The sequence below is a fragment of the Arvicanthis niloticus genome, chromosome 17 (assembly GCF_011762505.2).
Source record: "Arvicanthis niloticus isolate mArvNil1 chromosome 17, mArvNil1.pat.X, whole genome shotgun sequence".
Classification (NCBI taxonomy): Eukaryota; Metazoa; Chordata; class Mammalia; order Rodentia; family Muridae; genus Arvicanthis; species Arvicanthis niloticus.
The window spans coordinates 31567590-31594015 of NC_047674.1; the positions used below are offsets into that span (position 1 = coordinate 31567590).

Below are 26426 nucleotides of genomic sequence, written 5' to 3' on the forward strand. Positions count from 1 at the left end.
CCTACTTGTGTCTGCCTCTCCACTGCTAGGATCATAAGTACATAACACCATGTCTGGCTCTTTATGGGGGTACTATGGATACAACTCAGGCTCAAACTCTAACTCCTGGGTTCAAGTGATCTTTCTGCCCCATCTTCCAGAACAACTGCACTACAGGCAGGCGCCACAGTGCCTAGTTCTTTCTGTCATCCTATTTGAGGTATCTGCAGCTTGCCATCCTTGAATACAGCCCCTTCATTGGTGCTGAAATGCTTATCTGGGGTTCCAATGCTTATACAGAACAGAGCTCAGGCATAGCTCTTGCTGCTAAGCCACCCCAGTTTCTGATTTTTTCCCATCTGGTCCTTGCCTTTCCCCATGTAACCTATGGCAAGATGGAGATGCTTACCACGTCCGTGTTGGGGATAGCTGCAGGCACCCAGGCACCTGTGGCACTGCGAATCTGGTTCTCATACACCTCCTCCAGCACCTGGCTCTTGTTGATGTCTATGTCCAGGAGGAGTCTGGGCAGCAGTGATACCCCAAGTTCCCAGAGCTGTCTGAATTCCCAGGGTCTTCTCTGCTGGCTAAGCACCCCTATGTGACATCCCATCTCCCTTGAGCAAGGCAGAGCCTGGCACACAGACAGAGCATTGGGCAGGGCTGTTGGCCTTATGTAGTCCCACCCACAGGGACTAGAACAGTGGCTTGGGGCCCACTCTTAAGTTCCACTGACTAGCCCTCACAGGTGAGACATGCATGCACCCTCCTTACCTCCTCTGAGGCTCCACTACCCAGTCGTCCTTCCAATGCCATCCTGAGGGAGCCTTGAAGTCTGTCTTGGGGAGAGCCTTGCGTCCCATGACATCTGAGAAGTTGGGGCAGTGGTATAGCCCTTGCTGTCCCCAGTCATCTTTGACCTTGGCCTGATTCTCATACTGGGGGAGCAGAGTCCCATCAGTGCCCATACCTCTTTCACCAACCTCCCAGCACTGGGGATGTTGAGACTCTTGATCCCCAACCTTTAGAAATGAGGTAGTCAGGCAAGACAGGGTCATATCTCTAACTGAATCTAGGAGACGGAGGCTCAGCAATCAACACTACTCGACGTTGCTCAACTATCAGAGAAGTTTGCCTGCATCTTCAATGTGACCTGCGTACTCTCTAGTCACTGCAGACATGAGAATGTCTGCTATACACTCACCCTTCTGTGCTACCCCAGGTCTTTTCTCCTACAACTCCGTCCATCTACCTCTACCCCTGCCTTATGCAGGGCTGCTTAGACAAAGCTGTCCATTGGCAATCTCAGGGAATTGGCTCCAGATTGTCCCTGGGTACCGCAACCTATGCTCTAGTCCCTTACATTTTAAAATGGCCTAGCATCTGTGTATATCATACACTTTTAGTCATCTGTACGTGGCATAAGACCTAATCCAATGTCAGCACTATGTCAGCAGTTGCTCTAGTGTATTGTTACGGTCACAGTGACAAGGAAACAGGTGTATTCATGTTTGGTATATGTGGTGGTTTGAAGATGCTTGGCCCAGGGAGTGGCACTATTTGGAGGTGTGGCCTTGTTAGAGTAGGTGTGGCCTTGTTGGAGGAAGTATGTCACCATGGGCATGGGCTTTAAGACCCTCATCCTAGCTGTCTGGAAGTCAGTGTTCTGCTAGCAGCCTTCAGATGAAGATGTAGAACTCAGCTCCTCCTGCACCATGCCTGCCTGGATGCTGCCCTGCTCTCACCTTGACGATAATGGACTGAACCTCTGAACCTGTAAGCCAGCCCCAATTAAATGTTGCCCTTCCAAGAGTTGCCTTGGTCATAGTGTCTGTTCACAGCAGTAAAACCCTAACTAAGACAGTACAGACGCAGCCATCACAGACTTAACTGCATTTCTAAGCCATGGTTGGTTCAGTAGTGTAGATTCTGTTGACATAGGGAGCTAACTATGTTATGATATATTATCTACACACACAACTTAAAAATATAACAATGTTTTAAAATGCATTATTTTTCTTTTGTGAAATAGCTCTGGTTGGCCTAGTACTTCTTATGTAGCCTAGGCCAGTTATGAATTCCTGCCTAAGCCTCCCAAGTGCTGAGATTACATGCAGATGGCAACTAGCTACAAAACAAAACAATAACAATAAAACCCCCCACCAAAAACCCCCTTATAATTCTGTAACTTAAAAAAGCCTGTGTTACGGAATCCTGTTTTCCAGACATGACAGGACTATTGTTCTGAAATCTGGTCAGCTGTGACTACCTATGGGAGACTAGCAAGATGCGGGCCACCTGTTCCCTTTTTTGTGGTACATGGGCAGCTTACAAGGCTTATGACCATCTCTCCTCCCAGTGTGTGTGTGTGTGTGTGTGTGTGTGTAAACAGGTAATGTTTGCTGAGAATAAGCCTTTTCTGGTAGTGTGGCTGCCCATATACTGCTCATGCTTCTGAAAGTAACTCCAATTAAATTCATTTGTCTACTAAACTGGTCCTGGACAGAACTGGTTCTTTGCTCTGTCATGGGTCACCTGTCTGAGGTGGATGGACGTTTGTTCGCATCTCCCCAGATGAGGTCACACAATAGCCTGACACTCAGCTCTTTCCTCCTGTCTGCTGGCAGGGCTACTTTCCTGGGCCAGCCTTCCTCCTAAGAGCAAAGGTCATCCCTTGCCCCCTGCAGAGCAGTCTGCCCAGCTGACCCCCTTCCCCCCTGCATTTCTGATGTGCTGTAGTCAGAAACCTCATCTCCAGCTCCTTTCACACTTCCTGGACTCTCCCCACTCCCATGACCTCCAGTCTGGTCTGAAGATCTGGGTAAGGTTGTGCAGGAGTCCCAAGTTCCCTGCTGGTGACAAATGAGACTCCGTACAATTTGGAGCCCTGATCTGTTCACATGTCTTAAGAAAGCTAGGCAAAAACTTCCACCAGGAACAGTGTGTGTGGCCAGGCAGCAGAGGGCCACGCAGACCCAATTTCTTAGAACATGTGAGCAGGGACACCAGGCTAGCACTATCTATGATCAATCGCTGTCATCACTGCCACCTTGCAGAACTCTCATTGTCACCTTTGGGTCCAATATGTTGTCTGCCTAACCTTTTTTCCTGAACTGCATGCCCCACTGTCAGGCCTGCTCTTCCCTGCCTTGGCTCTGACTTGTTCTTTCTATTCCACCCTCCAGTTGCCCCAATGTCCATCCACTCACCGTCTCTGCATACACCACCATGGTGCCCTGCTGGAGCAGCTTCAGATTCTTGCTGTGTTTGACATTGCCAAGCCACATGCAGACCCGGAGGTAGGCTGGGTGTGCGTCCTGTCCTTCCCCTTCTGGGTACTGAGCCAGAGGCAGATCAATCCCACAGGGATTGTGCCACTCCCAGGGGCACAGGGGCATGGATGAGGGAGAGGGTGAGGAAAGGGCTACAAGTTGCCTTGCCAGAATGGGCCACATCCACCCTTTCTGACCAAGTCCTGGGACTAGGGGCCCTCACATCAACTGTGTGCTGGAGTCTTCAATAGTATAAAGCTTGTGCTGATCGCCAGCACTGAAAGGTGACTGAGTTCTGCCCTGGTATTCACAGAGGGAGACAACAGGCAAAGAGAAAAGAGAGGGGTGCAGAGGTGGGCAGAAGGTGTGCGAGGCTGCCTGGGGAGCCCGAGGAAGGTGACAATGGTAGCTTTGGTGACACTAGCTATCATCTACTGCCTACTGCTTCATCACTGCTCCAGCACTTTGCTAAGCAGCCCAGTCTTCATACCCCAGTGAGGGTCTCACTGAGTCCATGGGCCTGAGGAACAGGCTGAGGCCAGGATTCAGTCAGGCACTGGACAAAGACAGGAGCTCTGCATGATGGTAGAAAGGGCAAAGAGCAGGCCTATTTTGGGATCTGGGAGGCCCACAGTGGCCTGTCTGTTGACAGGGTTGATACAGGTAGCTAGGGCAGGCCAAGACAGGCTGGATTTTCCTTGAGAGGCAATAGAAGCCATAAGGGGGCTATGAGGACCCTTGTCCTTTCTAAGAGAGAAGGGGGTTCTGTCAGACTTATGTTATAGCTTGCTTCTGATCTGAGGAGCCAGTACCAAATCTTACACTCATAGAATGTTCTGGAAGTTACCCAGTTATGGTTTGCAGGAGAGATGACAAGGTGTTAGACCAAGTGTAGGCATGTGAGTGATAAAGGGGGTGGGGGATTTGAGGAACATTTACCATGGATGTGGGCTTGGCAGCAGCTCACATGAGGAGAGGTACAACCCCCTCCCTACCTCTGGGGACTGTATGAGATCTGTTCTACTTAAGGCAGGACCAGGGAAAGAACATGTGGGCCATGTCCTCAGGGGCTCAGGGTGGGGGTGGGGTCTCCACATGGCTTTCTAGGAATCCCAGGGGTTCTCTCTGGGGTATTTGGGAACCACATCTTCCCTGGAAGACACTCCTTCCCCACCTGTAAGAAGAGGTTCTGAATCTTCCCACAGAACTTGCCAGAGCTGAGGGGTCCTGCTGGGGAGAACAGGACAGTGTGGGCAGGTACCCGAGCATAGGCCACTCGCTGCTGCCTGGACATCAACCAGATCAGCACATCCGGGAGGCTCTCCTGGGGCTGCCAAGGTAGAAGAGCATCAGGACCTGTGTGGCCAGTTCTGGGCCTCACTGTCCAGCCAGTGCAGCCAGTGCCCACCTCAGGGATCACAGCATTGAGACGGCGCAACCAGTCCTCTGCCGTGCCCACCACGTTCACTGGCTTGGCTTCTTTGGCCCTTTGCGCTAGTTGCTGCAGAAGCTGGCTACGAAGCTGCCATTTATTCTTGTCCAAGCTGTTAGCTCTGGGCTGATCAGTCATACAAGGCAGAGGGCGCCTGCAGCCAGGACAGGTTAGGAGGAAGGTATGTGTTCTGTGGCCCTACTGCAGGCAATGTTCTCTTTCTAGCCTGGGGCTTCTACCCAACCCATGGCTGGCCTGACCTGGGGGAGAGATGCTTAGCTCTCTCCCTAGAAAGCTAACTTATCATGGCCCTGACTTGGGCTTTCATGCTGCCATCTTCCCCCCTTGAAGCCCTGTAGTGTGCTAGGTTGGTTCCCAAAGACTTCTTGTGGGTAGATGTTTTCCAGGGAAGAGACTAACCTAACCATGGGGGGTGAGGGGGTGGGCACAGAGAGGCTTCTCAGTGAGCCTGAAAAATCACCCTAGATAGGATGAGCGATGCAAGAAGTGTCTCGTGATAATGGTGTGGGCTGTTCTAGGCAGTGGAGATCTGTCCATGTGTTACGGACATAGAGCATGGGCATGGAACCACAAAGCCTGTGCTGGACTGGAGTTCAGGGATGTTCTGCATGTGCAGGAAAAGCAGTCATAAGTGGGTTCAAACTGGGGATCTGAGAAGTGTTCCTGTGGGGTAAGGGTCCATTGGGTGCTATGCAGAGCCTCCAGTTTCTAGTTTGAGCCTCACCCAGGTCAGCCTAGGTCAGCCCCGGCCAGGGTGCTCAGTTCCTACCAGCAGTCCTCCTGTAGCTCCTTCAGCAGTTTCCCCCACTGTTGGAGCACAGCTGGATCCCTGGGATTCCGTATGGATTTCAGGATGTCCAGGTTGGTTTTCTGCCCATTGAGAGAACAGGAAAGAACATGCCTCAGCATGGAGCTCACTGGGATAGGCTGAAGGGCTGATAGGCCTGTAACCTGATGATGTCAGTTCCAGACTGCCCCATGTCCTAGTAAAGCTAGGACACCCTTTCTTCCCTACTTCCTATATCGAGCAGAGGAAATGCGTGGTAGGGGATGGAGGTGCACAGATGCCCATCTGCAAACATGAGGAATATGCTCTTTGACAAGAACCTAAGGCTCTTTGTGATGTGGCCCTTCCTAGCCTCTCTGATTTCCGTGGTACTTCTATGGCCCTAGTTCCTCTCATGGCTTCAAAAACTGGTGCATCACAATGACTCCATATATATTAGCTTTGTGCTTCCACTCCCAAAACTGCCTGTAAATTTTTCAAAACCCTACTGCCCTGTCACCTCCTAACTGCTCTCTTCCCTCTCTCCATCCCCACCTCTCTGATCCTAAATCTTTTGGCTCCTGTATTTCCATGGCAACCCCAGTTGCACTGCATAGTAACTGCATCTCTGATTTCTGCAGCCAGGGAGAACAAATCTGTTTATTCATCCTCGTGTCTCCAGTGCCCAATGCTGTCTCTGGCACACTTCTCAATGATGTGGGGGTCCCAATATCATGCTCTATACAAGTGCAGGTGTGACAGGTTTCCTAGTACTGACAGGTTTCCTAGTACTAGTACGTTCCTTGGCCTCCCAGCTCCCCCAGCTCCCTCTTGTACTCTTACCAGGCGATCCCGGGCGATGTGAAGGAGGTTGAGGCAGTTCATTCGAAAGCTGACATCCTCCCAGTTGGAAGTCACAGCCACCACAGGCTTGGTGTTGTACCAGGGCACATAATGGTAGATAGTCCCTGAGACACAGAGACACAGGATGGAGGGGGTGGGATATCTAAGGAACCAAACTAGAAGGTCCTAATCACTGTCTCCACCTAAAGGATTGCTCCTTGGTTCTCAAGGATCTGTCAAGTGGGCCCTCAAGCCCGAGCCTAGAGTGGGCATTTGAACACGGCTGGTTTCTACTGGGTATATACTATGTTCAGAGTGTCATGTGGCTTTCCAAAGCCCCTGGTTTACAGATAGGAAATCAGGTTGGTGCTGATGTGGGTTCTGGGAACTGGAAGATCAATAAGAGCTATCTCCCCTACAGTATATTTTTTCTGCAATTTTCTGCTGTTTTAGCCTCAAAGAAACAAAAATCACAAGTGGCCAAAATGTTTAAGCAGCAGAAAACCTGATAGGCAAATATCCAAGCCTTGAAAAGTTGAGCTTCTTTGGTAACTTCAGGACATGTGACTATGACAGAAAGCTGGGCCCTACCTAAGTGTGGATAGTTTAACAGGACACCATATGTCCTGTGAATCCTGAAAGATATGTTGAAGTTCTAAACTTCAATATACCATCTAATATACCTCAATATACCATCTAATATACCTCAATATACCTCTATATAATATACCTCAATGTACCATCTAATTTGGAAATAGGGTCACTGATGATATAATTAGTTGACCTGAGGTCATTCTTTGTGGGGCAGGATGGGTCCTTAAGCCAATATGACTGGGAGGCAGACAGAAAGATAGTGTCCCTGGGAAGACCCAGGATTATCAGGAGAAATCAAGGGAAGCTACAGGAGAATGGAATGACTCATCTGCCAGATGAAGAACACCAAGGATTGCCCTTAGCATCCTCCCAGAGAAGCAACTGTGACTCCCTCATCTCCAACTTCCACCTTCCTATTATATTTTTGTTATTATTGGTTTGTTTCCAAGACAGGGTTTCTCTGTGTAGCCCTGGCTGTCCTGGAACTTACTCTGAAGTCCAGGCTGGCCTCAGACACAGAGAACTGTTGTCTGCCTCTGCCCTCTGCTTGCTAGCATTAAAGGTACGTGCCACCACAGCCTCCTATTGTCTTAGTTTAAACTTTTTAAAGCAACATTCTTCTTTTTGTTACTTGCGTTTGCGTGGTTTGTGTGTGTGGGTGCAGGCCTTCACATGTGTGTGAAGGTGAAGGTTGGAGAACCACTCTCAGGAGTCAGCTTTCTTTTCTTCCACCATGTAGGGTCTGGGATTCAATCTCAAGTCATTAGGCACTTCTGCCCACCTAGACCTAGAATGAAATGTGGATACCCCAAAACCTTAACTCTCAGGGTCAGGATGAAATAAGAGATGGCCCATCACCCAGAAGGGCACAGTGAGGACACTTGCTCATCTCTACTATGGCTCTAGCTGGAGGGGACATATAACTCAGCTTAGCATCCTGAGATATGCTACTGCTAAAGTCTGAAGGATACCAAACAAGCAGGTTGGAGCTGGCTCCTTGTTAGTAGCCAGGTCCCTGGGATAAGGAACAGGCAGATTTCCCTGGAGAATGAAATTTGAGCCAGACCTCAAAGAATTCCCACACCATGGAGAGAAAATTAGCAGTTGAAAAACAATACACACATTCCCTAACCTAGTAATTCCAGTTTTGCTGTAAATACCCTACAGGGAGGCGAATCCAGCATTACTAAGAGATGTGCAGAGAAGGCTTGTGTAGCAGCTGTGATTGGAATGGGCAGAGGTTGGAAAAGACTGAAGTGCCCTCCGAAATAGAAGACATAAACAAGTTATGGTAATCAGCCATCCCTTAGTACTGTTGAGGAACTGGTTTGAGGACACCCTGTGTTACTAAAATCCAGACGATCAAAGTCCCTTATATAAAACACATAGCATTTGCATAGGATCTTCCCTCGTGTCCCCTATACTCATATAATCTGCAGAGGATTTATTATTACATCAAGCAAGGCAGATTCTATGCAAGTAGCTGCTACTCTGCTTTATGATATTTTTTAGAGGACAATGACAAGAAGAACAATCTGCACATGTTCATCATAGATGCATGTGTGTGTGTGTGTGTGTGTGTGTGTATGTGCAAGTGTGGTCTGTGTAGAGTAAGCATGAGGCTGATGTTTGTGAACAGCATGGAGAGATTGGAAGAATGTGTCACATGCCTTCTTATTTTCTGCCTGTTCTTTTGAGGCAAGGACTCTCCTAAAACCTGGAGCTTGTCTTGTTAATTATTTTATTGTGTTTGTCTCTGTATCACATTTGTGTCTGATTACCACAGGGGCCAGAAGAGAGTATCCAGTCCCCTGACATTAAAGTTATAGATGGTTGTGAGCCACCATATGGGTGCTAGGAACCTAACCCAAGGTCCTCTGGAAGACAGAGCATCCAATGCTCAACTACTGAGCCATCTCTCCAGCTCCCTGGAGCTCAAGTTACTTGGTTAGGTAGCAACCAAAGAGGCCCAGTGATCCTGGTCTCCACTCCAACCTCAGGCTACAGGCTTCTTATAGGGGAACTATAATATGAACTCCAATCCTGAAGCTTACACAGCAAGCCCTCCCAAATGCAGAACCATCTCTCCAGCTCTTGTTTTGGTACTTTTCAATTTCTTTGTCTCAGGTAATACTTCTTATGTATACATTATATTTATACATTGCATGCATATATTGTAATACTTCTTGTATATACGTTGCTGGTTCTATCTATCTATCTATCTATCTATCTATCTATCTACCTACCTACCTACCTACCTACCTACCTATCAATCTATCTACAGGATCTCTATAAATAGCCCTGGCTGTCCCCGAAGTCTCTATGTAGACCAGGCTGGACTCAAACAACTCATCTGAATTGTCTGCCTCCAGAGTGCTGGGACCAAAGGTCTGCAGTACCATACTTAGTTTGTTTTAGTATTTTTGATGCCTGGTTAGTTAAATCTGGTTGTCCTTTGGTCATCCTGATAAGCCCTTAGAAACAGTGATCACAGGAATTCACAGAATTTTGTTTATTGCCTTGCTTGTTCTTTGGCTATTTGTGTTTATTGTCTTGCTTGTTCCTTGACTATTTGCATCTATTGTATTGCTAGTCCCTCAACCTAGAACTGACCTTAATACTTTCATGTAATTAAAATGGTATAAAAGCAAAAAAGGAGGAGGGGAGTTGGGATAGAGGGTTCTAGGGAGGGGAAATGGGGAAAGGGATGACATCTGAAATGTAAATAAATAAAATATCCAATTAAAAAAAAAAAAAAAAAAAAGGGTGAAAACATCTGGTTGTCCATGCTTACTCATGGCTGACTATATCCACACAATGGCATAACTAAGTACATGGAAGTGAAAGTAAGAAAGCTATAGCTATATCCAAGTATGTGTTGATCTGTGGCCACATTTCACAAACTGATGAAGGCAGAGCTTTTAAAAAAGAATATGGATAATACACGTTCTTTACTATAGAAGGATGAGACAGAGGTTAGGAGTAGAGTTGCACTGGGTGGGTACAGGTAAGAGGTACAGGCCCCTAGGGTGTCCGTATCCCACTTTGCCCTCTGAGTGCTATTGTTTGGTGTGTTTGCCTCACGATTAGTCACTGATCTCCATGCTTTGGTTTGGGTGGTTTTCCATGAGTGTGTTATTCTTGAATCAAATCCTTACTTAAAAAAAAAAAAAAAAAAAAAAAAAAAATGAAAACTTGTGCTGCCCTGCTGAGCAGGATGGTGGAGGAAGCCACCCGCTGTCTTTCTGTCCCCCGGGGCTGTGGTTGGTGTTGAACTTGTGCTGAATATGAATACTTATTGTAAAAATATAGTTTGCTGTTTATATCATGTGCACAGAGAAAAACAGGGAGGACAAAAAAGTCAGCGTGTGTGGTGTGGCACGTGAGGCGTAGTGCATGCAGTGGTAGAACGTGCCGCTGAGAACAAAGTGGGAGTAGGCAGGCACCGGTGGGCCATCTGAAAGATCGAGAAGTTTCCAGATGTAGCCTGGAGAGAACCCGGTATGAAAGATATGGACAAGAGACTTAAAAATAGGGTGGTGGGGCATGTGGGATATAGAGTGGGATATAAAAGGGTAGATTACTGCCAGAAGGAAACAGTAGAGAAAACTAGAATGAATGATTCACAAGAGAAATCCCTTTAAAATGTCAGGAATAGCTGGGAGACACCCATTTTCGACTCAGGACTGAATGAATGGGCTTCGTAATCAATAAAAAGAGGTCCATGATTTAGGTTCTGAGTAGGAGCCCTGGATCCAAGATGCCAACTTTTTTCTTCTGTTCTTGGAGATCTTCCAAATATGGGAAATAAGTCCACTTCCAGCAAACAGGGAGACAGAGATAACCTATAGATTCAAAATACACATAAGGACTGCCTGCCAAAAGCAACCCAGCTTCCACGGAGGCACCGAGGAACAACAAAAGACAGCAGAAAGCAAGAGCCTCCGAAGGCAGCAAGGCTGGCTGGGAGGAAACCTTGAAGATTGCCCTCAAAAATCCTCTCCCCAAAGAAGCAAGACTCCGAGGATGAAATGTGAGCTCAGCCAACAGCCAAGAGAAAACAAAAACACTCGAGAAAGACAACTTTAGGAAGCCCCAGAGTGACATTTAAACCTTGCAGACTATTCACTGCGGCATAAGAATTTCTCAAGTAACCAAAATGAAAAGACAGAGTCAAAAGGGAGGGTGGGGTGGAGGAGGGCTGTGTGAGGGGGCGTCTGGGAGGAGGGGGCTGGAGGTGAATAAATAAATAAGTAAATTAATGGGGAAAGGGAGCCAGGGAGAAAATGATAGCTAGAAGAGAACCAAAGGGAATGTGAACCCCCTCCATGGCAGCCCCAGGAGAAGGGAAAGCACAGAAGAGCTCTTTATCTCAGAACATAAAGCCAGTCAGTCAGGGGAAGTGTCGTGCTGTGAACAAACGTAGGTGAAAACCACAGAATGTGTGCACAGACTGATTCAAAGTGGGTCATGGAGCTAAATACAAAATCCTCAAGATAACTGGGGGGCGGGGGGGGGGGGGACGTCCAGAAGTGGTAGAGTACACCTTTAATCCCAGCACTTGGCAGGCAGAGGCAGGAGGATCTCTGTGAGTTTGAGGCCAGCCAGGGCTATACAAAGAAACCCTGTCACGAAAATAAACAAAAAACTGAAACATACAAACAGACAGACAATTAGAGCTGGGGAAACAGGCTCAGGGTTAAGAGAGTTGCCTGCTCTTCTTGGGTCCATTCCATGTACCCATGTCAGATGGCTCTCAACAGCCCGGAGCTCCAGCTACAGGGGACCTGATGCTCTCTTCTGGTTTCACAGTCACCCGAACCCATGGACATGGACACATAATTAAAAAAAACAAAAAAACCCCAAAAACCCAAAAACCCAACAAAACAAAACAAAACAAAACAAAACAAAACAAAAAAAACCCAAGGGGGAGGGGATAGAATAGACATTTTAGAAAGAGACTACAACACATGGCTAATTGATCTTTAGGTAAGGTGCCAAAGTAATTCAATGCAGAAATCAAATGTTTCTTAGCAAATAGTGTTCAGTTGGCTGTCTATGTAGAAACAATGAATTTCAACCCCTCCCTCACACAACATAGAAAAACTAAGTCAAGACCAATTCAGGACTGGTGGGTAAGGGTGCTCTGCACCAAGCCTAATGATTTGAGTTCAGTCTCTGGATTGTGAAGGGGAGAACCAACTCCCAAAAGCTGTTCTCTGCTCTTCACACACATGCATGCAAACTATGGCACACCTGCTCTCCCACCCTGCAGTGTGCCATCCTGGCACTTGGCTTAGGCAGGAGGATCTTGAGTTCAAGGTCACCTCCCCCCACCCCCCAAAAAGCCAAAGACAACAAGGAAAACCTCTAGGAACCTCTGATCTCTAAGATACATCTTTCATAAAGGCACTTTCCACCAAGCCTGATGACTTGAGCCCCAGGACCCAGAACCAACTTCCCCAAGTTGTCTTCTGACAATTTGCACATAAATACACTCACGTGTGTGCGCACATACACTAAGTAGATTTAATAAAAATGTGATAAGCAAAAAACTTAAGCAGCCCTTTCACGAAACAAAGACATGTATGGCTAGGGGTGTAGCTCCTAGGGGTGTACCAAGTCCACCTAACATACAAGAAGCCCTAGTTTGGCCATCAGCCAAAAAAAAGTGGGCCTTGTGGCACATGAATATGAATCTAGCAGTTGGAAAGTAGAGTCAGGAAGATGAGAAATTTAAGGCCATTCTCAGTTACATCGTGCGTGAGTTTGGGGCCAGCCTGGGCTACTAGAGACCTGTCTGCCTCAAACAACAAAATAAAAAAAGGGGTGGCTATTCTATATTTTAAAGTGAGTGATAAGCACATGATACACAGGTCTGACAAAAGATTTAATGTATAAACCAATAAGAAAGTTACCAACAAATGATTATATACTGGAGGAAAAGATGGAGAGGGGGGGATAAGGTAAAATGATGTATATATACAGACGCTCAACCTTCGTTTATGATGAGACAGAGCACATTACGGTCATGTGAGATGGTTTTTCACATCCAATAGAACGGCAAAATCAAATCCCTGGCAGCATCCAGTACTGGTGAGAACAGAGAGCAAAAGGAATTCTCATCCCATGCTGGTGGGAGTGTAATTTGGTATAATCGCTTCTACTCTGAGACTCCCTCCCACCCCACCCCTAGGTAATAATTTAGAGGAACCCCTGTCCTTGTGACCAGAAGACATGTATGAGACTACTTACAACAAAGTTATTATACCAGCCAGCTTATCTATATACACTATATAATTTGTGGTCTGATCACACAGTGGGATCTATTCAGGAATGGAAAGAAAATGTAGCTACCCAGAGTCAGGTCATGTTGGGCAGAAGGCACAAGGCAGATGTACGTGTATGGATGGAGTCCTGTCAGAGACAACAGAAGAAGAGCTTGCTGCTCCTGGGATCCATACATAGAGAATCAAAGCGGGGGGGGGGGGGGGGGGGGCGGGGAAGCCAAAGGTGGATGAGCCTAAGAGACGGAGTCATGGTTATTTCTTGTATGAAAGGACCTTTTAAGGCCTTGGCAGCCTTCTATGTACTAGCTGAGTGATAAATTTGTGAGAGGTCACTTTACCCTTCTATAAGCTATACATATGCATCTTTAGATGCTTTTTGCATACATATTTCTCACTGTAAGAACAGCAGCACTTTGTTAAATAGAAGAAGCCGGCTGGCCAGAAAGGACCATATATCAGACTAGGAAAATATATGGAGACTTAAGGTAGATTAGTGGCTGTCTACAGCCATGGAGGTGAGAGAACAAAAAGGAGGGCTAATGGGCCTAGGGTTTTTTTGGGGGTGGGGGGGGGAGAGGAAAGCATTCTGAAACGAGCTGTGGTAATGGTTGCATAACTGTGAAAATCCTAAAATCCGTGCGATTGTATGCTTTGAAAGAGCAAATTATATGCTATGGGAGTTACATCTCAATAGAGCTTTTATTTAAAAGTGTAGGTAGGGAAGTGGGGCCCACAGAAAGCATCCTGAGGGGCACTGAAATGATAAAGCTAACAAGGGGGAGGGGGGACAAGTCAGCAACTTTCAGATCTTACCATGAATCCACATCACCCGTGGGCCCCAACAGTGTGCTGGGCTCTGTTTGTAGATTCTTTTGATATGTATAGGTCTGGAGTGGGGTTAAAATCTGCCCTCTTAACATGCTGATGCTGTTGGCCCAGGGACTGTAGTAGGCAGATAAGGTTCCCGATTAGTTCACAATGGATGAGGGGATAGATAGATGGATGAATGGACAGACGGTTGGATGGATGGATGGGGTATTTGGAAGAGTGGGCAGCTGGAAGTTGAATGGCTCAATAAATGGATTGGGGCCTGGAGAGATGTCTCCCTGGAAAAGAGCTCGCTGCACACCTATGAAGACCCAAGTTCTTCATTACCATTGCCTGTGTGAAAAGCAGGTTGTGGCTGTGTGGGGCTGTAGTGTACATGGTGGAGACAGGGGGATTGCTGGGTACCAGCCTCACTCCAGGACCAGTAAGAGAAGAGTGAGATAGAATGATAGAACAGGACATTTGACATCCTCTTTTGGCCTCTGCAAATACACACACAAGCTCATACATGTGCATGGACACTGTACACAAAAATAAACTAAGCAGATGGATAAATAGTAGAGAGATGGCCAGTAGATAATTGGATGGTTGGTGGTTTTCTATTCTTGAGGTCACCATCCCCTAGCTATGCATTGTCTGGCAGGTGACTTCACCACCCTGAACTTCGTCGTCATCGTGTGTGAAATGTGTGTCAAGTGACCAGATGTGGCACTCATGCCTGTCATTCTAGCACTTTGCAACCTGAGGCAAGGGGAACCATGAGATCAAGGCCAGCCTGGAATGCATAGTGAGACCCTACCTAAAAACAACTGGGAATGTTCAGGAATGTTCTATGAGCCAATTCCCTTGGAAGAGCCTCACACACGTGTGGGTTGCCTCAGTTTCTGCTTGAATCTGACAGTTACCGTCATATATCACTGCACTGTGCTGTGTGGTGGACACAAGAGGCTTGTAGTTTGGATCTGTCTTGTTTCCATAGTGGCCCATGCTGACTTCGAATTGAATCAGGTCCTTAAATTTGGGCATCATGGTGCAGGAGAGGAAGACAACGCACAGCCCATACTTTTGGCGATACTGCTGCATCTAAAACAATAACCACAGACACACACATCCTCAGTATATACAGGGTAAGTAAGGCTATCCTGACAGGCAGGGGACAGGGTACCCTGCTTTTCTCCTAAAGTGTTCTGTACTTCACTTGGGGATGAATTAGACCATTCCTGAAACTGCACTGGCTGATCAAGGACAGTTGTTCCCAGGATCTCCTCCCCCTGCTCCACTTCACCCAGCTGGTCCGTTCCCTCCCTTTCTGAAGCTCAGCAGGAAGGTCTCCTTTGTGGTTAGGTTTGGCTCTGAGTTAAGAGAAGTAGAGTATCATACACACACACACACACACACACACACACACACACACACACACACACACACAGGAGCCCTGTTCTTGGTGGCTCTCAAGTCACCCTTCCTTATCAAAAAAGACTGCCCCTTTCCACTACTGCCTCAGCTACCAACTGTCCCCTAATTATGTCTGTTTCTGCCATGCCATCCACTTGTCTAGGTCCTCTGCCCACAAGGCTGTTCATTTCTAATGCTAACATCTGCCCTATTTCCTCCCTCCCCTGCTTCTCCCTTCCCTTCTCTCCTTTCCCCTTCTCCCACTCCTTCCCTTCCTCTCTTCCCTTCTTCCTTTTCTTCTTCCTTTCTCCCTCCCTTCCTCCCTCCTTTTCTTAAAGACAGTTTTATTGTGTAGTCCAGGTTGGCATTGAGTTTACGGCTGTCCTCTTGCTTCAGCCTTCTGAGTGACAGGATTACAGACATGAGTGACCACAGCCACCAGGGTCTTCAGTCTCTGTCTTTCCTCTCCCCTCCCCTCCCCTCCCCTCCCCTCCTCTCCCCTCCCCTCCCCTCCCCTCCCCTCCCCTCCCCTCCCCTCTCCTCCCCTCTCCATGTGTATGTCTCTGTTGTGTGTGTCTCTCTGTATCTATATGTCTCTGTCTCTCCTCTGTCTCCCCATCTCTCTCTGTCTCTACCTGTCTGTCTCTGTATCTATCTTACACACACACACACACACACACACACACACACACAAACACACACACACACAAGATCTTTTGCTTTCTTTCCTTCCCCTCCCCTTCTGGCTGTGGTGCCATTCAGTCTACCCACTCTTCCAGGGCCATTTACCCAAGACCAGTTGTGATGTGCTTATCACTGCCTATGTGGCTAGCAGGTTCCAGGCTGAGCTATGTGTATGTCTCACTCACATCAGAGATAGGATCTGCCGTCTCCCATATTCCTTTCTTTATTCAGGGAGCCCATCTTGGTGGCAGACACTGTTGAGCACACCATCACCCAAGACAGAATATGGGCACAAGGTTGGAGGAGTAAGCCTCACTTTTGTCTTCTATTCAAGAGGTCTCTGGACACTGTCTTCTCCTCCAACTCTCCTCTGCTGAGACTGTATCCTCATTTCTGTTGGCTGAGCTACCTCAGCATAATCCCCTCCAATCTGCCACCCATCCTGCTCCTCAACTTCTCCTGTTCAGGGGCACTCCACTGGCTTTAGGAAGAAATCTAACTGCCTTAAATTGTCTTACAGAGCCCCGAGGAGATAAGGCTGTCAACAAATCTTCTTCCTCCTTAGAAACATGATTCCAAAGTCGAATCCCTGTGTTTATAGGGTCCCTGGCCACTAGGGATTTAGCTCAGCATGAAAGCCCTGGAAGACGCTTGAGAAATACTCCAGTAGACTGACCAAGCATTCTTATATTTCCAATATATTGGTGGCAGTGTCTCTTGCAGTATCAGAAATGCCCACCCCCCACACATAGTAGATATCTGGGGGATGAAGATAAACCCATCTTTTCCTGGGTTACCTGTCTCCTGTGATTACCTCCACTTGGGTCACTTCCTGAGACAGGTCCTTTATCACCGAGTCTTGTTGAGACTTAATCTTGGTGACTATCTCCACAAAGATTCGGCCACGGTAATCTAAACTATCCTTAACAGCATCAAGGATGCACTGGAGCAACAGAAAGAAAGGGATGATTTTTTTAAAAGAGAGTAAACAGATCTCCCTGGAGCCCACACAGCAAAGGCAAGACTATCCAGGGACAGTGTGCTTAGGGATGGGTCCACCCACAGCCCTGGTAAAGAATCCCAGGATGCCTCAGCGCAGAAGAGTGCCCCTCTTGTTCATGAGTTCATTCTGCCAGCTGACTTGAACTAAAGAAATGTTCAGAGCTTAGAGGGGATGTTAATCACCAGCGAGGGTTCCCAATCTGGCCAGTCAATGTATGCTCTACCTCCATGTTGTAATTGGTCCAAGAAGAACACAGAAGCTCCAGAAAAGGCCAACTAGTAGGATCCCCTGGCCTTGTGAGCAAATTCCCAGCAAGAGCTAACTAGTGGGGAGACAAAGGCTGAGGAGCCATGGGGTGACATGGGGTGACGAGACAAAGCTTGTGACAACTCAGGGTGTGCCATGGCGTGAGAGTGGGGGTCAGAGAACAACTGCTCAGAGCTGGCTCTCTCCTTCTACCATGTGGGTTCCAGGATTGGACGCGAGTCATGGGTGTGGTGGCAGGAAGCATCTTTACTGGCTGAGCTACCTTTCAGCCCTCTTCCCCTTTTAAGGTGAGCCATGCTATGTAATCCAGTTGGCTTCAGACTCATGATCCTCCCGCATCAGCCTCCTGAATGCTCTTGTGCTAACATTTCTAATCCTCTGGTGCTTCACTCACTGTCAACCTTACCTCTACTGCCCCCCACCCCTCACTCAAGCTGACAGGAAAAACTTACAGCGCCTTCCTCTGTGGTCCTGAAAGGGGGCTTTTTTCCCCCATGGAGTGTCAGGAAGCTGGGGCCAAAGCAGGGCAGGAAGCCAGAGTACATCCCTGGAAGGAGACAGAGCACACTCAGGGGCTCAGGAGGGAGAGGTACAAAAGAAGAGGTCCCAGGAAGGGAGGGGTCCCAGGGTTTGCTTGCCTTGGATCTCCTCGCCGGTGGACGAGATCTGGCTGAGGCACAAGCTGGCAGACCCAATTTCCTCCTGGCGATTGTATTTGGAGCTGGGAAACACACCGCAGGCTGAGTCCCCGGCCCCGCTCTGCCTCTTCCTCCCCAGAGCACGGGTCTGCCTATTAGCCCATTTGCTCACCAGTCCATGACTCTGAACTTGATGTAGCTAGAGAGGCAGGGCAGCTGCAAGGGAAGACAGGTGGCGGTGGGGTGAAGGTACACTAGTGTGGCATGGTCCTCAGGGGACCTTGCAAGCAGTTGGGAAGGCCTGCCTCAGCCTCTATTCAATCACAGACAAGCCAAATTTATCCCTGTGCTTTTGGCTCCCAGGCTTCCCACATATAAAGGCTGCTGGCAAGGCCCTGAAATGATATAGCATCACATTGCATTCATTTGGTTTGTAAGAGTTATTTTGTGTATACAAGTTTTGCCTGTGTCTGTGTAAGTACACCATATGTATGTCTGAAGAGGATACTGGATGCCCTGGAACTGAAGTTACAGGCTGTTGTGAACCTCCATGTAGGGACTTGAAGCTGAACTAGAGTCCTCTGCAATAAGGACAAGAGTTCTTAACAACAAAGCCATCTCTTCAGCCCCTGTCTTGTATTCTTGATATTAACATGGACCCCAGTTTGTTGAAATTTCAGGGCCGGGGGTGCTGAGACAGCTCAGTAGGTAAAAGGGACTGGTGTGCAAGCCCAGTGACCTGAGCTCAACCTCTCGAAACAGACAACTCCCTCAGGATGTTCTTTGATCTCCACATATGCTCCCTTGGCACATGCATTTCCCCCTTACTCCCCCCACATAAAATGCCATGGGTGTCCTGGGACCTGAACCAGGTCCTCTGCAAGAGCAGCATGTGCTGGTTTTTTTTTCCCATTATTTATTCACCTTACATCCCTATGGAGGTCTTCCCCCCCATCTCTCCCAGTCCCACCCTCCCACCTCTCTTCTCCCCCCACCTTCTCTGAGGAGGAGGAGATCACTGCTCCCCCAGGTACCAACCCACCCTGGCACATCAAGTCTCATCAGGACTAAGTGCATCCTCTCCTAAGGAGGCCACACAAGCCAGCCTAGCTAAGAGAAAGGGATCCAAAGGCAGGCAACAGAGTCTGAGTCAGAGATAGCTCCCATCCCCAAATTGTTGGGGGACCCACATGAAGACCAAGCTGTACATCTGCTACATATGTGTATGGGGCCAAGGTACAGTCTGTGCGTGCTCTTTGGTTGGTATTTTAGTCTCTGTGAGCCCCGTGGGACCAGGTTACCTGGCTCTGTAGGTCTTCTTGTGGGTCCTTGACCATTAAGCCATCTCTCTAGCCTGTCCCTGATTTCTTGTCTTCATGTGGGTGAAAGGACATATCTAAATCTCTAGAATTCAGTTGTATGGACCCTTATTGTTCTCTACTAGACGTAGTAGCAAATCCTGGGCTTCCTAGTGTTCCAGCCTCTTTAGCTGTGCTCACCCTAGCTTCCATCCACACCAATACCAACACCAACACCAACACCAACACCAACACCAACACCAACACCAACACCAACACCAACACCAACACCAGACTTTCCCTTTTGAATGCAATGAACGGGAGGGAAGGCATGATGAAGCAGCCATACCTGAATCTGGAAGGTGAGAATTTGGTTCCATATTGGGTTGTCAGATGGGCTCTGTAGATATGTCCTGAGCTGAGAACATCCCAAGGTTCAATCAGTGCTAGCCTGTCCCTCCTTCTGGCTACTGGCCTTCCCTTCCCACCTCCCTGTCCAGTCCACTTCCTGCAGTACCTAGATGAATGGGCTGATTCCTAACCCTTGGCCTAAAGTTATCCTTGAACAACAATTTCTCAAGAGCCCCAGCTCCAGTCCCTTGACTATCTTAAAATGCTTGCCTCCATACCTTTTTATAGCAGTGTTGGGGACTGAAAACCCTCAGTTTTACACATGCTAGGAATGTGTAATTTTTTTTGTTTTTCTTTTATGTGTTTTTTTGGGGGGTGTTCTTTTCCTTCCTTACTTATGGGTGTTTTGCCTGCACGTATGCCTGTGCATGCCTTGATGCCTGGTGGCAGAGTAGGTCAGAAAAGGGTGATAGTGCACCACTGCAACAGATGGTTGTGAGCCACCACGCTGATGACAGGAATGAACCTAAGTCCTCTGAAAGAGCAGCCAGTATGCTTGACTTCCAAGCCAGCCCTAATTTTGTTTTGTTTTGAGGCAGGGTTTCACTAAGTAGCCCTAACTGGCCTAGAACTCAATATTTACCAGGCTCTATCCAGGCATTGGCAGTGATCTTCCCACTTCCTAGATAGGACTGCCAACTATGTTACATGAGGCATATACAAAGCTTTTGTTACATCAATTCCAATAGAAAAAATGGCCAAAAAAACATGGCTGGTGGCAGTAGCAGCCCCTTCCCCTCCCTTTTAAAACAGAGGCATCTCTCTTATAGTCAAGGCTACCCTCCAACTCCTGGTCCTCCTGTCTCTCCCTCCAAAGTGCTGGGATTACAGGCATATACTATATATCATATGGCTAGCATACATTTTATTTGTATTGTATTTTATTGAGATGGAGTATCACTATGTAGCCCAGGGTGGCCTGGAACTCATTATATGTAGACTATGTAGACCAGGCTTGCCTCAGACTAGGTTCTACTCTCCCCCCACCCCTTCTTCTTATGCATTGCTTTTCTTAGGTGCCACTTTCTCTAGGTCTCAGATCATTTCTGTACCTACCTTGTCCCCAATTAGTTCCACTTCCAACGCAGGAGTGGCTGATTGGTGGTTGCCTAGGACAGGAGGTTAAAAGGACTTCTGAGACAGATGCATCTTTTTTTTTATGGAGGGGTCAAAAAAAAGGAAATGGGGGAGCTGAACAACTTTTAATCTGCCACCCCCACCCCTTCAGCTTGGTTTCCGTTTTACACAATGGTTTCAGGGTATGTACATGTCTGTGTGTCTGTTGGTTTCTCTCTCTCTCTCTCTCTCTCTCTCTCTCTCTCTCTCTCTCTCTCTCTCTGTGTGTGTGTGTGTGTGTGTGCATGTATGCATACAGGATGTCTTAGAGAAGCCTAAGTCTGCATCTAGACACCAAAACCAAGTCAATGGCTTGGAGCCTTGAAAATGTATCTTGGGAATTATATGCCAGGTGGTGGTGGCACACGCCTTTAATCCCAACACTTGGGAGGCAGAGGCAAGCAGATCTCTGAGTTAGAAGCCAGCCTGGTCTACAAAGCAAGTTTCAGGACAACTGGACTACAAAGAGAAACCTTGTCTCAGAAAAACTGGGAAAAGAAAAGAAAACAATTGTGAATTTCAGTGTAGCCCATCCCCCATTCCAAAATTTTAAGTTGATATTAATACAAAAAAGGAGGGGAGGGAAATCTGGTAGAGATCTGAGGTGCCCATCACCGGGAACCTTAGAGTTTCCTCCTCCCTTCCCACAGGCTCTAACTGAAATGGAGGTCCTCTGCACAGTAGATGAAGAACTGTAAGTAAGCCAGGCTGACTGGAACTTCTGTTGACTTCAAGATCTGGACCTGGGTGTCAGTTTCATAGAGCAGCTTTTGATCTACCTGCAGATGCCAGAGAATTGGACAGGATCAGGCTCAGAGGCACAGAGGGCACAGCCAAGTTTACCCACTTTTGACTTTCCTGACTTTCCATGTGATACAGGGAGAGTGGACAACCCTTTATGGTGCACTGAACAAAGGTAGTGTAGGCCAATGACCACTTGGAAGGCTCAGAGGTCCCCTGGGAGTCAGCCACATAGGAAATGTTACTGGGAATTGGGAAGGGGGTAGCAGCCTCACCAGCGCTTGATCCCCTACACCAAGGACACAGATGGTGACTTTCAAGTAGCCTCTGACTCCACTGGTGGTCTTATTTCGCTGGCAGAGGCCTAACCATTTCCTTAGGAGTGTGTGACCTGGGGAGGCAGAGTCAATGTGAGACTCTCTGGTCTGTTTATCTGTCTCTCCCCATCTCTCTCTTTCCTTAAACAACCTTTGTTTCTAGGGAGACTAGGACAGGTAATGTCTCCCATGCACAGACTCTCATCCAATGGTAAAGAACAAAAGTCCCCTCTACCACTACACAATGATGGTACACTCACAAGGTTGCTACTGCCTCTGGGAAAGGACGACCGTCTTTCCACCCTGTCCTGATGCCAGACATATGGAGGCAAGCAGCTCTCCACCGACAGATCCAGTGTCAACCTGGTATGTATGTTATGTTATAGCTGGCTCACGGTAGAATTCCCCGCTACAATCTCAATCTCTTGTAAACTAGTGGGTACCACAGCTGGGATGGATAGGAGGAAGGAGAGCAGAAAGAGGATTTTAGTGGGCACAGGATGCAGTGGGATAGGAAGAGATGGGACCTCTACAGCAAAGTAATGGTGGTTGACAATAATTGTGTGTTTCAAAATAATAGGGAGAATATTGAACATTCTCAATACAAAGAAATGACAGCATGAGTGAGACCAGCCTAGGTATAGATGAGATCTTGTCTCAAAAAAACAAACCCAAAATGTTATCGAGGGCTCAGCTTTAAACAAGATATCAAGACATTCCACTCCTCTCATGCTCCCTCTAAAGGTCAAGAGACCTTGTGGAAGAGAGGAAGGAAGGGACCAAGAATAGGGAGGTGGGCTGAGAACTGCCATCCACAGGGCACAACACAGCCATTGTGGTCGTGAACTCACAGCAGCTCTGGGTACCAGTTCTGAGCCGGTGGAAGCCTGGCCCTAGTAACAGTCAGTCACAGATGAAGGAGGAGCTCCTGGCTCCCTATCTGTCACTGCTGAATTGGTTGATAAACTTTAGGACATGTGGAGTCACTGTCTTTAGTTGAGTATCCGCAGGCTCCAATGGAAAGCTCTAAATCCATGGTCACACAGATGGCCTTGGTTAAACTCCGTGGATCTCAAAACAAAATGCATTTATAAATATGAGAAAAATTTAGAGACATAAACTGGCTGGTTTTGTGTCAACTTGACACAAGCTAGAGATATCAGAGTAGAAAGAGCCTCAGTTGAAGAAATGCTTTCATGAGATCCAGCTGTAAGACATTTTCTGTTAGTGATCAATGGGGAAGGGCCCAGCTTGTTGTGGGTGGTGGTCCTGGGTTTTATAAGAAAGCAGGTAAGTATGCCATAGGAAGCAAGCCAGTAAGAAGCACCTCTCCATGGCCTCTGCATCAGCTTTTATCTCCAGGTTCCTGCCCTGTTTGAGTTCCTGTCCTGACTTCCTTCAAAAATGGACAGTGATATGGAAGTGTAAGCCAAAGAAACCCTTTCCTCCCCAACTTGCTTTATTGGTCATGGTGTTTCATCATAGCAACAGAAACCCTAAGACAGGGAGAGATGGGGGTAGACAAGGATGGGATTTTTTTGTATTGAGAATGTTCAATATTCTCCCTATTATTCTGAAACACACAATTATTGTCAACCACCATTACTTTGCTGTAGAGGTCCCATCTCTTCCTATCCCACTGCATCCTGTGCCCACTAAAATCCTCTTTCTGCTCTCCTTCCTCCTATCCATCCCAGCTGTGGTACCCACTAGTCTGCAAGAGATTGAGATTGTAGCGGGGAATTCTACTGTGAGCCAGCCATAACATACATACCAGGTTGACACTGGATCTGTCGGTGGAGAGCTGCTTGCCTCCATATGTCTGGCATCAGGACAGGGTGGAAAGAGGGTCATCCTTTCCCAGAGGCAGTAGCAACCTTGTGAGCATAAGATGGGAGAGAGATAAGACGGTGGGGTGAGAAAATATTCAGCAAGTATTACATGTGTGTGTGTGGGGGGGGTGTAAAAATGTAAAAGAACACATTTAATTAGCTTATATCCCTATCTATCTATCTATCTATCTATCTATCTATCTATCTATCTATCTATCTATCATAGTATACTTAAAAAGAGCATGGTATGGGGCATATGCCCATGATCCTAGAACTCAGAGTCTGGTTCACGAGTTCCAGGCTAGCCTTGGCTACATAGTAAGATCCAGTCTCAAGAAAAACAACATAAAAATTAAAAAAAAAAAAACAAGAAAGCTGTTACTGGCTTCACAAATTAGAAATATAACTTAGAATTATGTACAAATTGAGCATTTGACTTCCCCTCCTCCAGTGTGTGTTGAGCTTTTCAGAGAAAGATGCTATTAATACAAGTCATGATAAAATATACCATCAAGTAAGTAAATATTTTCAAGCAGATAAATATTTTGTGATATCTTCTCCCCCATTTTCTGGAGATCCTGAGGAATTCTGACTCCTGGTCTACTTTTCCCAGAAACTTGAATGCTTGTAATATGTGTCACCTACCTGGGGAATGGTAGATAAACCCAATGTCTGTCTGAAAAAAGATAAGAGCAAAATGAAGATTAGTTCTAGCTTGGTTTGTTCTTGTTTTTGTTTTCAGACATGTTTTTACTGTATATAGCTCTGGCTGTTATGGATTGTACAACATAGTCCAGGCTGGCTTTGAACTCACAAGAGATCCACCTCCCTGTGCTGGGATTAAAGGCCTTGGCTAACCATGCCCAGTAAGCTTGGATCTTAAATGTCCCCCCAAAGCACCATGCAGTAAAGGCTTGGTCCCCAACCTGGCCATGTGGGGATGGTGGAGCCTTTAGAAGCTGGGGCCGAGTGGGAAGGTTTTGGGTCACTGGTCAGCACTGTTTTGAAGAAGATTTGGGAAACCCATTCTACCCTGTTTGTGTGTCTTCCCTTTGCTCAGCTGTACTCTTTTTAATACATGTGCCACCACAGGCCCACGGCAACGGGACTAACACCTATAACTGGGAGCCAAAATAAGCCCTTTCTCACTCTATGCTGAATATTACCCATATCTGGTCTAGCAAGGGAAAGTTGGGCAGCACAAGCCAAAACCAAGATTTGCAATTCCAACCAACCCAGTGGCCACACTAGAGCAGTGCCTGAGTGTTGATTTAGTCTGAACTCTGTAGAAAAAAATGGAAGGGCCATTGTCCCCAATATGGAGGAGGTTATTGAATTTGAAAGATCTCCCAGAGGCTTAACAGCTAGCCAGTGAGGAAGCCAGTGCTGGAACTATCTAGAATATACACTTAACGCTTTCCTTTCTCTGGGTAGGGAAGGGCAGAGACTATAGGTGGCCTTCCTTCCTTTCTCCTCCTGGGCATTAGCCTAGGTCTGTGGGAGACGCTACAGGAGAAGAATCAGTGTGAACAGGGCCAGTGCCCAGGTTCCACAGATCAATAGCTAAGACTGCATAATAGGCCTGCTTTCAAACTCATTCACCGGCTTGTATTAGATAAACAAAGTCTTCCTAACACACACACACACATAGACACACCACATACACACAAATATACAAAGATAACACACACAGATACACACAGACATACACACAGACACACACAAAAACCACATACACACAAACACACACAGATACACAGAGATACATACACATGCACACACACACATACAAACAACATACACACAAACACAGAGATAATAAAGATAACACACACACATACACAGATACATACACGCATACATACATATGCATACAGACACATACACACAACAAAACAAAAAATAAAAACAAGCAAAAGTATAAACTAGACTAGAGCACATTCCCAGCTTACACACTTACACAACTGGGTTCAATCCCTAGCAATACACACACACACCACATATATACAAACACACACAGATAACACACAGATATACACAGAGACATATACACACATACATACACATGCACACACACACACATGCACACACACTCACATCACATACACATGAACACACAGATAACACATACACACACTGTACAACCCATAAAAAAAACAGATACATTGAACTTTATTAAAATGGCTTCCTCCTCTCCCCTATCCTTAGTGTGGGACACTGAACCAGGACAAGATGCATGCTGGGCAAATCCTTTAGTTCTGAGCTACATCCCCAGTCCTAGACTTCATCAAAACAGAAACTTCTGATTTTTAATCATGGAGACATACCATTTAGCTGTAAAAGTAGAAAGAAGTACTGGACTGGCAAGATGGCTTAGCATGTAAAGGTGCTTGCTTTGTAAGCCTGAATCCTGAGTTTCACCCCCTGATCTAATGATAGAAAGAACCAACCTCCAAAAAATTGTCCTCTTATCTCACACATGCACCATGACTTTTGTACTGTGGCACATGTGTGCATATGCACACACACATACACACACAAACACATACACAAAGTGAAAATAAACAAAACCTTTCATCTTTAAAAATAAAAACATTAAAATTAAATACAAATACTAAGTTGGGCATGGTGGCTCATGTCTGTCATTGCAGCAAGGGGAAGCTGAGAGCTGAGGCAGGAGGATGGCCATGAGTCTGAGA

At 46.9% G+C, this 26426-nt stretch overlaps 1 protein-coding gene across 2 annotated transcripts in view; it reads right to left on the minus strand.

Moving 5' to 3' along the window:
• Nucleotides 1-26426, minus strand: part of Fer1l5 (fer-1 like family member 5) — a 49064-nt gene that overhangs the window by 14343 nt on the left and 8295 nt on the right. For both annotated transcript variants that reach the window (XM_034521394.2, XM_076915078.1), the window contains exons 10-26: nucleotides 24373-24403; nucleotides 21854-21969; nucleotides 21496-21616; nucleotides 20778-20830; nucleotides 19660-19728; nucleotides 18185-18228; nucleotides 18013-18095; nucleotides 17827-17921; nucleotides 16919-17047; nucleotides 14931-15108; nucleotides 6314-6438; nucleotides 5474-5574; nucleotides 4660-4837; nucleotides 4426-4581; nucleotides 3189-3317; nucleotides 754-917; nucleotides 389-503 (exon numbers count right to left, since the gene is read on the minus strand). In XM_034521394.2, coding sequence (XP_034377285.1) covers nucleotides 389-503; nucleotides 754-917; nucleotides 3189-3317; nucleotides 4426-4581; nucleotides 4660-4837; nucleotides 5474-5574; nucleotides 6314-6438; nucleotides 14931-15108; nucleotides 16919-17047; nucleotides 17827-17921; nucleotides 18013-18095; nucleotides 18185-18228; nucleotides 19660-19728; nucleotides 20778-20830; nucleotides 21496-21616; nucleotides 21854-21969; nucleotides 24373-24403 — 1887 coding nt within the window. The remainder of the gene's footprint in view (nucleotides 1-388; nucleotides 504-753; nucleotides 918-3188; nucleotides 3318-4425; nucleotides 4582-4659; nucleotides 4838-5473; nucleotides 5575-6313; nucleotides 6439-14930; nucleotides 15109-16918; nucleotides 17048-17826; nucleotides 17922-18012; nucleotides 18096-18184; nucleotides 18229-19659; nucleotides 19729-20777; nucleotides 20831-21495; nucleotides 21617-21853; nucleotides 21970-24372; nucleotides 24404-26426) is intronic.